Source organism: Bombyx mandarina, chromosome 25 (assembly GCF_030267445.1).
Source record: "Bombyx mandarina strain Sakado chromosome 25, ASM3026744v2".
Lineage (NCBI taxonomy): Eukaryota > Metazoa > Arthropoda > Insecta > Lepidoptera > Bombycidae > Bombyx > Bombyx mandarina.
This window is the reverse complement of record NC_143231.1, coordinates 6984940-6997573: the sequence shown is the minus strand read 5'-3', so window position 1 is coordinate 6997573 and position 12634 is coordinate 6984940. Positions and strand designations below refer to the sequence as shown.

Below are 12634 nucleotides of genomic sequence, written 5' to 3'. Positions count from 1 at the left end.
TGATTTCGTCTATCATAGTACCAAATCTCACATTAGTAATGACAGCAAGCGCCTCCGCCTCTCTGTGCCACCGCTCACATACCTAAGGCGCGGCCAACTAGTTCCGCGCGTACCTACTATAGCTAATATCGGTTCATGGTTACTAAATGCATGAAATCGTCCTTTACCATACATAAGTCCGGTATTAACCCTTTGACTTCCATATGTGGGAGGCTTAAACGACAAACGGAAGATTTTCCACCGAGCGGGTGATATTGCTCGGTAGACCGACTGTCTAAACGCTGTTGTTCGGAACTGGTATATATGCGGTCTTGAAAATGTCGTAAGCGGGATTCAGGCATCTGTCAAATATTTTGCTTTGTATGATGGCTACCGCCACACCATGTAGGTCACCGGTGCCCTACGCGGCGCACTGAAGTAATTATGTCGGTTTCTCTTTCTAAGGCGTCTGGATTATCTAAGTTTGACTTCTTTTGTTTTTAATTGTTAGTCCCAGAATCTACTAGATACATCGGTGTCTTAGTAACATAAATCGACGTAATTACTGCAGTGCGCCACGTAGGGCACCGGTGACCTAGATGGCGGCGAAAGGGTTAAACGCTTTATTGCTTATTTACGTTTACTAGTGGTAGTCGAAATTCGACTATAATTATTAATTGAAATTATAAGTTTGTATACTATTATGATTCTATTGTCAAAGACTTATTAATTTACTTCTAGAATCACAGATTTCGCCAAGACTACACTTTAGACAAATATTAATAAAGACAAACAATATATATTAATCTATTCTCAATTTGACCACAGACTATAAGCAATAAGAAAAGTTTGATAATAAACAAATAATGTATGCTTATATGCATGCGTGTGTGTGTCAAATACATGGTAGTAGTTTAATGTTTTTATTTATTGATTTAATGAATTTTTTAAGCAAATTAAAAAAAAATTAACATTCTTCACTCCATCTGTATATTCTCTATAAGTGTGGGAAGTTTCATACTCATACCGTCCGCGCAATTTTCTTAAAAAGGGATAACAAAATTTTTGCTTCACGTATAACAGATTAATCTAAAAATTGATTGTTTTTTTTTACGATAAATATTTTTTATGTCGTTTAATATATAAGTATAAGTTTAATATATAATATATAAGTCGTGTGATAGGATAACAAACGACGCTCGTGAAGACGAAATGGAGGAGAACATGGGCCAAGTGAACACCATGATCGGGAATCTGCGTAACATGGCCCTTGACATGGGCTCCGAGCTCGAGAACCAGAACCGACAGATCGACCGCATCAATCGCAAGGTAAGATCGAATGGTTCGTCACAACCCTACTACGTGACAAACCTGTATAGTTCGAACAAAGTAAATTCGTTGAATGTTTACGTGATATTAGTGTTGCCAGATAGAAAGAAAAAACAAGTTGCCAGAAAAAAATATGCATCTATGTAGGTTTATTCTACTATATTCTCGTTTACTTTGATCTAAATTAAAAGTCAGCTGTTATTTATTTCCTGAAAAGAAAATAAATTAAAAAAAGATTAGCTAACCACTCCTATGTACGCATGTACAAACGTATTTTAAAATGTTTTTTTTTGTCTATACTATTATGAAGAATAAATGAAGATAACATTTAAATAGATTCTAAAGTTCTCTTAAACCGAACTTGTTCATGTTTTTAATATTTAGATACAACAAAAATAGTCTGGTTTTTTTTTATTAAACTAATTGTCTACAGTATGTAATTATTATATTTAATATTGACATCAGAAAAAAAAATTGGCAACACTACCAACGAATTTACTGATGAAATCTAAATAAATTTCATATCTTCGTCTTGTACATTATCTGGTGTGGTTTTCAAATTTTAATCTGCTAATGAGAAGAAACGAATTGATTTTCCTCGATGAATTCTGTCGCTTCTCATAGCACTCATTGATCACCATTTCAATGTGTATGCATTTGCCTGTCACTATAGTAACGAAGTTGCTTAGATAGAGTTTGTCCATTATACGAAAAATGTAGCGCTTATTGGCCCTCGAAATTGTTTGATCACCCGCTTCCTGGCAGGTATTGGGTAGAACAAAAAAATAGAGTCGAAATCCGATTGGTTAATAACTGAAAACATGACGTAGCTAGGATTTCTTTTTAAAAGTCGTTATAACCTATAAAGATTTAGGTCGTAATTCTGGTTAAATTCTACTTAGTGTTGCTATTGTAAAAGTCTCGAACAAGAAATGCATGTCATTGGTCATCTGGAGATAAAAGAATTGTTCTTGTTGTTGTTATTTAGAGATTAACTTACTTTGGTCGAATAAGGGTTTGAGGCAGTTAAAATATAATATCTCCGCAATGGCCCTGTCAATTTATGATAAGATAAAATAACATGTTTCCTCAGTAGCCAAGTAAGGCTATGAAGCGGATAAAATCTCTTGTTACCTCCGGCGCTTAGATTAATCTGTGATACGAATAGAATAACCAAATTCCCCCGTCGCTAAGTAAGACGCCCTAAACGAATTATTATTTCCTCATTAGCCAATTACGAGCAGATATAAAATACACATTCCCACGACAGCTAAGTCAACCAAGTATATTATTATGCAATTTTTTTTTAGTAAATATGAAGTTTTAAACAAGTTTACTTGGTAACTGACTCGATGGTGCAGTAGTCAGCGCTCCTGATTGCTGGGCCGAAAGCACGTGGGTTCGATTTCCACATTGGCCAAACATTCGTTGTAACTATACTGAGACCTTAGAACTCAAGTCTCAGGGTGGGTGGCGGCATTTACGTTGTAGATGTCTATGGGCTCCGGTAACCACTTAACACCAGGTGGGCTGTGAGCTCGTCCACAAGTACGCAAAAAAAATAATTTAAAAGGTCTCTTGGCTATTTATATCAATCTCTTGTTTGAGGCTGGATGACCGCCTGTCACTTGTTCCCGGTTATTATCATTATTATTATTAACAGTGTATGAAGTTTTAAATTTGTTTATAAACCTTAAATAGTCGACCTATATAAAATTAGTATTCAAATGTGATATAGTTGCATACTCTTATCGCCTATTCTTCTATCTTAAGCATGCTCTATTAGATTTAGAAATGAGGAATGATACGTTTTTTCGTAATTTAGTAATGTACTCTCGTCTCACGATGTCATGACTCCCAATGAATACATTACATAACCACATACCGGAATTAGTTCCGACATCATTCGAATAACATGTCCGACTGCCGCAGAATTAGAGGTCATCAGTAACACGCATTCATACTAACTAACATGTTATATACTCTGTCTGTCAAGAAACAGCGACTGACATGCCAATGGAAATGGCAAGCGCGGATAAGTCGTTATAGCCGGTCCGACGCCGCTTTTATTATTATAAACATGAGCAGTCGCTGTGTATTGAGCTTGTACTATATATATATATATATAAAAAAAATACGGGTCTTGTGTATCATAGGGAGAGTCAAATGAAACGAGGATAACTCTGGCGAACCAGCGCGCTCACGAGCTCCTCAAGTAAACGACGGCGGCACTCAAACACACAACAGACAAACACACACAGTCTCGTGGATTGTTTATAAATACGCGTAAATCAAACAACAAAAAAAGAATCCTAAAAGCGCCTAATCTATAGTCCGTATTTGAATTCGTTCACGAATAAATAGAGAATTTTCAAATGGTACGTGCGATGTTTGTCAATGCGATGTTTGATTGCATCTTGATAACCAAATAAATGTCAAGCATATTTTTGGTGGTTTGTAAAAAGCATATAGATGTTCAAAAAGCCTCGTCCTTGCGTTATTGTATGTAAAGTATTATTAGATGAACTAGCTGTTCTTTCTGTGCTAAACAAATTCTTACTTACGAACGTATGCTTGTATAACTGCTTTATAGAATTTTTCAGCAAGAAAACAAATCAGTTACCTTCCTTACGATTACGTATTGAAGAAAAGATGACGTCTGTGCTTCCTTTTAGTAATTATATCTTAAGAACCATAATTAAATGTTTGAATGTAAAAGCGCTTTTAGACAATTCATATGGCATATTGACGTAAAACGAATGAGAAAATAAATTCATACGTTATTCTATAAAGCAGTCAATAGAAGAATATACTTTGAAAACGAAATTTTAACATTATATTATAGAAAAAAGCACATATGTAACTCAGTGAATAATTTTATTCCTTCGATTATTAATCTAAATAAAATATCTCGTAATACATTTTCTCTGTATTTACCTTACCTTAAAAATTGTAGCCTAATTCTATAAAGTTATATAAACTTAGAATTCGTAAAAACTTTTGTCACCTTCTATATATTATAGTTAGTAAGGTCATTATTTGAACGCACTTATTCTATTTACCTACCTCTTTTTTTTTCACAATAATAAAGTTTCGCTCTATGAATTTTACAAATTTTAATGTTGAATCTATGAAGGTTAAATAGGGTTGTCATTTATATAAAATTACGAATAGTCAAAGGCCGATATCCAGGTTAAAGACCGAATAAATTAATTAAACATTCATGAAAAGTAACTTTAAATGTAATCAAATATATAATATAGAAACAACACATATATATAGCGTCAATCAATCATGATATGATCAAAGTTTACTATATTACATTCTCATATCAAAAACTTGTTGAAATGTCGAATGGTACCGCAAGAAGCGAGTGAAAGAAGTCAAAAATCGTTTTTTCAAGGCTTCAAAAATAAATGCCTAATAAAATAAGAAAAAAAAAACAATAAATAAAATCGAAACAAAAACACGTACGAAACGAAAGTGACAACCCTACACACGCGGCATACTATGTTTGAAATGTCACACGTAAATCGATTACGCACCCATATTATATTAAATTTATGACAGCCTATTGAACAGATCTGGAATCACGTAGTCTGATATGCTCAGATACGACAAGGAGTTCGTGATGGATTAGACGAATCTCTTGTTAGTCCGCAATCGGACGTTATCGGGCACTAAAATGCGGATTAGGGAATGCGAAATACGTGAGAAAACCTGTAAACGATAAACGACCGCGCTCACACGATAACAGCGAATATTGTTCTTTTGTTATCTTCAATTATTATGTATGTTCGATATTTTAAAATTAAAAGACATTAATGTTTAAAATTGATTTATATTTAATACGAAAGGCAAGAGGCCGAAGGTAATTGAGTGCGTATATAGGGACCTACGCTCGACATTTGGTGGACATAGGTTAAAAAACAGAAAGAGAATGTTTAAAATAATATGGTCCGTATTGCGAGCCTGCACGGGTAGTTGTCTTCTTGCCTATTTCTGTCGTGAAGCAGTCCTGTGTTTGAAAGGCGGAACCATCTTTATACAACCTAATTGAGATTACTATTGTTACTACAATTTTTTGTTCGAACGAGGTGCGTATCCATTCTACGTGATACAATTCGACACACGTTTGAAACATTGATATGTACAACAAACAATTATAAATCAATCATTCCCTCATGAAATAAAATAATAAAGTTATAAATTATAGTATAAATAATACTTAATAGCTGAAATTATTGAAATAAACAATTAGCGATAAGATGTTATGTCCTTTCATGTTAATAAACATCATAATATAATTATTATATTCAATATTAGAATGTAGCTGTTGTTTGAAGACCTTTTTAAGCCGAAATAACATAATCAGTGAATATTTAAAAACTTAATGATAGAGCTTAGAAATTAAAAAAAAAAACGTTGAAGATTCCAGATTACGATATTCAATTCTTGTGCCATCAATTTTTTTTTTTTCTCCTCTATGTATGCTTTCCAACAATTCTGTAAATAAATAAAGAAGGCTTCGAAGCTCGCAAAGAAATGTAGCATTAGTTAGAATATGTGAAGTGATAGGGACGGATATGTGATAATAGAATTTGATTAAGAACATTTCAAAAAAAAAAGTATTAACATCATATAAGTTTACGGCTGAACCGTATAATTGATCGGCTTTCGTCTAAAAAAAAAAAGATAAATCATAGACGTTTCAAGCGTAGAAGTATTTATGTTTGTGCAACAATGTACAGATTATATTTATTAATTTTTAAAAACACTACTTTTTTTTTTTTAAACGTATGAATCCTAGGACATCTGAACGTTCCGTTTTAAGTATTAAATAAACAAAATTGATGTTCGGTTATTTATATTCGTTAAAATAACAATGAAATAATAACATATCTTCGCAAGAGTAACAAATGTATCTGCTTCTACGTTACGCATATGGAAAGATGATTATAATATATAAATGAGCACTAGTTTGTACTAGATTACCTTTAATTAGCATTACTAATATAATAAATAAATGAAACATAATTTATTGTTCTTAGCTATTTTTATTTATTTTGTGAATATTAAATTAAAAAAAAAAACATTCGAGTACAATTTTTCTTTTTTTTCTTTTGCGTCTATGCTAATTATGGTATTCATAAATGATTTCGTGTGACATTAATGTCATAAATCGCACCGTTTTATTGAATAGCTTAGTGAAATTATTAGGTCAATTCTAAGTCATTAGTCTGTTTAATTACTCGTATAAGTCCCCGCCGTAACTTGTGCTCAAGAATTAAATTACAACATTATTTAATAAAATTGTAATTGGAAGCATTGAGAAGTTAAAAACGACCTTAAGTCTTGATTCATTGAGTTGGAATTGAACCATGAGACTGCAACACCGACACATACACACACACTCGAACACAAAGAAATCAGTGAAAAAAGTGAGTATGAATAAATATTTTATACGCACCTTTCTTTAACAGTGCACCGCTTTCAAAATTTGTTACTGTGAATTGCAACATCATAAAAATCATTAAATTTTTGCAAAACTTCACAGCCGCACTGAAGTTTTGATTTTGTAAATGAATATGAAATGAATAATTAATTTGAAAGTAGGATGAATAAGAATGAAACTTTTTACTGGTGGTAGGGCCTCTTGTGAGTCCGCGCGGATGGGTACCACCACCCTGCCTATTTCTGCCGTGAAGCAGTAATGCGTTTCGGTTTGAAGGGTGGGGCAGCCGTTGTAACTATACTTGAGACCTTAGAACTTATATATCAAGGTGGGTGGCGCGTTTACGTTGTAAATGTCTATGGGCTCCATTAACCACTTAACACCAGGTTGGCTGTGAGCTCGTACACCCATATAAGCAAAAAAAGAAAAAAAGAAAACATACACCGTGGTACTCGACCTAAAACTGTACAAATTAAAGGTTTCTTCCGCCCATAAACAAGTTTTCTTTATTTGAATCAAAAAGTACATTACGTATGTCTTAACGTACGCGTTAAGATATCTTAGAGTATAAGATAGTACTTATATCCGTAAAGTGAGAGTTGCTAATAAGTATTTAATGAATACGCGGATAGTCTTAAAATGAAATAATTCCCATAAAATAAATAGTCGAAATCGGGTACGAATTTTGATAAATGATGGCAATTCACATTGTAATAATGATTCTACAACACAATAGCTTTCGGTGTTATAATTTTAAGGTAGAATAAATTTAAAAAAAAAGCTTAACGCTTCGACTAACGCTATTAAGATAGAGATTATAAAAATTTGTAATTATTATCTTCCTGTAAGAGATTATATATTGGAACCGCTCTCGAAAACGAAGATAGATAGTACTGATGATTGCTCACACAATAACAAAAAAAAAAAAAAACTTAAAAAAAAAAATACGACGCGCAATGGAACTCAATGTTAGACCATTGACGCTCGGGGTCAATGGCCTCGTGTGCCGCCATTACTTGCAATTGCGGGTTCACAAAATATAAATTTATTAACAGGATGCTTAATCGTACGTACTTGAATGTACATAGTTTTCCATTTATTTGAAGTAATACTTATCAGGATTTCGATTTCGCGAACGGTTCGCTCATAACTCAGTGTATTATGATAACAAATTCGGTTGCCAAACAATAATAGCGGTGATGTGTTCGGAAAACTTTAACTAAAAACTAAAATTACAATTCCCACAACCATTTACGTTTTCTCGAACACGATCAATTTGCTAGGGATGGATCGATTTAATTATTTTATGTGATGGCAAGTGTATTTATTAATCACTAAATATATAATGAACATGCAAAATTATTGTAGGCTTTCTCAATTGTTGTCACGAGACATTTGATTCAAGATTATACCCGTACAGATGAGATAAATGTTACGCAAGAAAGATTTACCAGTAAATGAACAACGATAAACCACGCTTTAGCTGTGCCTTTGGCATTGAAATTCATGAGTTACAGTGACCATTTAGACCATCAGATGGGTCGTATGTTCATGTGCATAGAAAGGCCATAAAGTTATTTAAAAAAAAAAAACAATGCAACATAGCCATACTGTAATATAATTCTATAATTAATAATTAGAGGGTACCCTCTCGTATTAAAAACGATTGAGTGAAATTGTTCTCAAATACGTCGCGTAATAGTAATATTCATTATGTTATACATATGTCTTATCGGCCGTCTGGTGTAGTGGTAAGTGACATGGTCACTACACAAGGGGGTCGCGGGTTCGAATCCCGCCAAGGGAAGATATTTGTATGATAAATATAAATGTCTTTTCCAGGGTTATGGATGTCTATTAAATATATGTATGTGTATAATAAAAATATTACATTTATTTCCGTTATCTGGTACCTGTAACACAAGTTCTTTACGAACTTACCACGGGACCTGTTAACGTGGCGTGATTGTTAGTAAATATTTATTTATTTATTTATTACAATTAATTAATTATATCGTTCCATAAGGAGCTTCGTTCCAAAAAAATGTAATGAATATATTGTTTGAATAATAGCCATAAACAAATTTGTAATAGAATTGTATCACTTATATATTAATTACATTTTGATTCTACAGTGTATATTTGACAAACCCTTTTTTAATAAAAATTGAATTAATTAAGAACGCGAAAGGGCTCTGTTTAAATTTCACTATTTGTTTTACAAATATGTAATAGGTACTAAATAGGATATGAAGTAGATTAGGTATATTTGTAAGACTAAAATAATAATGAGAAAGCCTACAATCAAAACATCCCGATAAAAGATAATGTGACTAACTAACGTCTAATATTAAAATAAACATTTCAGAATGAATTCTTGATGCAGACTAATTTAATGTTTATATATTCTAGGGTGAGAGCAACGAAACTCGTATCGCGGTTGCCAATCAACGAGCGAACAAACTCCTCAAATCCTAAACAAGAAAACGATGAGGGAACATCATTTAATCGCATGCCTCCACCGCACCTATGTAATCAACACTTTATCTCAATAAGCATAGCGTATATTTTTAATCGTCATATACATAAACTCAACAGGAAAATGTGTACAACGAAGAAAAGCTATTTTTTTTGTTTTCATTTTAGTTAAACCTCTTCATTACAACCTTATTATGTATATTAATCGTTATACGTACATATATGTATGTGATTACTGTTATATAATTTTAAAATTAATATATAATAAAAATATATAGCAAATGTTGAAAGGCAATGCAGTAAAATTATAATTGTTGAATGCTTTAAAGCCATCAAAAATCTTTTCAGTTTCATTTGGATCTCTTGAGAAACTTTTGAATTCGAATTATAAGCTTTAGCTTAAAAATTTGTAAATCAATATTGCCATCTTCATGTTATCATTCCGTTTCCTTTGAAATTAGTTTTCATACATAAAACTTTATTACCATATCGTTATAAATAAATAAAAATTTATTTCCTTCGTGTGCCAAAAAGATTAAGAAGTTTAGTTGCATTTTATTACAAATATAGAACCCGGGAAATTTTAAGTTAATGTAATTTTAAGCACAAAAAGGATCAATTAGTTAGGTTTTGTCTTGGCAGTTTTAAGGTTCAATTTCATTTGAATCAGTCACATAGGCAGTTTCCGCATACATTTTGTGCAAGATTCTTTAAATTATTAAACATGACTGCATCTCCTTCTTACACGAGCACTAGAAAGAGACAGAGATTTGCCGAATCGCCACGAATAACAAACACATTCCTGGGCTAAACCGTAAAATTGTAGATTATCTGTGAGACTATTTTTTTATAGTTTCCACAGTTAGTAGAAACTAAAAATGAAGCCCTCTTATAATGTCAAACCGTGTTCTATAATTGAGAAAGCTAAAAACATATAAAGCTAAGGTTAGAAAAAAATTGTTTGCATTAATAAAAAAAACAAGTCATTTAGAAATTTACAAATGTTAACATACAATAAAAAAAAATGATTAAAAAAAAACAACTAGAGTTGAGATCAGTTTTCAGAACATTATTAAATTCAATCTGACTGCACACCTCTGAGACGACGTTCATGAAAGGTTTGTCTCGCACATACAAAAGGTTTGTCTACAACTTTTTTTTTTACTTATGCTAATAGCCTTAACAGACTATTTCAGCTTCTCCTTGACGTGTAGATGAGCTCACGGAGCTCAAACCGGAAAATCAACGTAACGCGTGACGCGCATTTTACGCTAGCTATCATTTTAATATTAATTATGAATTCCTTAAAAATGAACGATTTACTTTTAATCGCTTTAAATCGACTTACGTTTAGGAGAAACAAATACTACTAAAATAACCACAGATGTAGATAATGTTAATAATAATTAAACTCGCCATTCGGCACTCGCAAGAACGACGCGACCTAAAAGTTGTTGCCATTTAAAATAAACGGAGTTCCGACGCGCCCTGAGCGACACACATGGCTTACGTCACCCTAATATCTACCTTAATAAATATTTTATCAATACGTCTTCTTAAATTAAATACTAGTGAGATTTTAATATTAAACATTGTGTAGTGAATTTTAAATATTTGTTCAAGTTTTACGTATTCGTAATTTTTATGTCTAGTTTCACGCTCTGTACAATCTTGTGAACGATACGAAATTCATAATTCGCGCTTATCATCTCGTTTCCATAATAAGACGCTTAAAATCCGATAGTGAGTTATTTAGAAGTGCGAATTATAGATTTTGTTTCCGTAGTTCATAGTGCTATTTGTTTATTTATTTATTAGAATAAGATAACGGGTGCTTCGTTGTGTAAGTTAGTAAATGTTTTTTTTTTTTATTTCTCTTCTACTGTTTTCCGTTTTGACCTCCTTTAGATTTAATATCTTCACATGAAATTCTACAAAACGGTTTTTTTTCTTTTTATTTTTTTATCTTTAAAACCGTAAATTTATTGTTACGATATTTAGAAGTGCTGTGAAACAAAATTTGTATTTAAAAACAATAACTTAAAGTACTATGTAATTTGATTACAAATGTCAAATGCTTTGGTCCATTAAATCATATAACATAATATTAACTCATAGTTTTGAGCATTCGTAACATTATATTAATATTTAAAAGGTATTAATCCTATAAATGAATTGTACCGGCCTTAGGAATATGTAATGTGTAGGAATAAAAAAGGATGGCTTCAAAATTAACCCCGTTTACCGGTTAGATGTTAAGGATTATCAAAGTTTTTCTCTATAAATGTCTTTCTCTTTATATTAGTTTTTAAGTAAACAAAGTAGTACGTCGCAGATGCGTAGTGCATACATATAGTGAGTACAATAAAATTGGGTCATATATATTGTGAGGTTCATAAAATCGGGACATACATAATAATATATTGGAACAGAAACAAGCGAAGCAATTAAAGGCATTGAACTATAATAATTGAAATCCTAACATTCGTAAAACTTGACTTAAACAAGAGGATGTGGTGGTTAATGAGATCAGCAGTTCCTGCAAAATACTTCAAAACCGACCCTCGTTTCAATGTATTAGTTGTAAGTAAAAAACATATTTAACAATAAAATAAATCATATGAAATGTTAATTTCATTACGGATTTGTTGAATTAAAAGACAAAGTTTGTTTCATTTTCCCTTTTTTCCCTTAACTATTCGCTGGTACCCTAAGGGGCTATTTCACCGACATTTACCAATGTGACTGGGGCTCAACCTGAGAGAATGTGCTACCCTGCCCCTAACAAGAGCCATTTGCTTAAGTGACCCCGTTTCCCAAAGTCTACCACTATGGGAATCGCGTTTTTCCCTTCAACTAAGAGTGATCAGTCGCAGTAAAGGGAATGCGATGGAATTAGTTGGATTGACTCCGTAAAGTAGGTAAGTGTTATGCGTAATGTGTATAATGTTTTCGACAAGACCAAACATTTTCGTCACAATAATAGTTGGGCAATTTACTTTTTTTTTATTGCTTAAGTGGGTGGACGAGCTCACAGCCCACCTGGTGTTAAGTGGTTACTGGAGCCCATGGACATCTACAACATAAATGCGCCACCCACCTTGAGATATAAGTTCTAAGATCCCAGTATAGTTAGGGTATAGTCTTTAGTAAATATACGTCCAATTAAAATATGGATTTTACAATTTGTTAAATTGATGATTGATGGATTTGAAACAATTCTATTTCTTACGCGTCAACTAGTTATCTTAGACAATCTGGCAATCAATCTTTGTGCTTAGTGCGAGTTTTTTAACGTTCTCGATAGCGTAAAAGTTAACTCAAAGTATGCAGCTGGAACAGCGCCCCTAGCGGCAAACTACGCACACTAACCAAAACTGTATGCAATAAAGA

At 32.5% G+C, this 12634-nt stretch overlaps 1 protein-coding gene across 5 annotated transcripts in view; it reads left to right on the top strand.

The window, feature by feature from the left end:
• LOC114247820 (synaptosomal-associated protein 25) overlaps positions 1-11906 on the top strand; it is a 31172-nt gene extending 19266 nt beyond the window's left edge. For 3 of the 5 annotated variants that reach the window (XM_089738661.1, XM_089738660.1, XM_028180874.2), the window contains exons 7-8: positions 1164-1308; positions 9176-11906. In XM_089738661.1, the coding sequence (XP_089594787.1) occupies positions 1164-1308; positions 9176-9241 (211 nt within the window). In that variant the 3' untranslated portion in view covers positions 9242-11906. Of the gene's footprint in view, positions 1-1163; positions 1309-3464; positions 6750-9175 lie in introns of all 5 variants that reach the window. The other 2 variants (XR_016325421.1, XR_016325420.1) reach the window with 1 other exon arrangement.
• Positions 11907-12634: the final 728 nt, after the last annotated feature.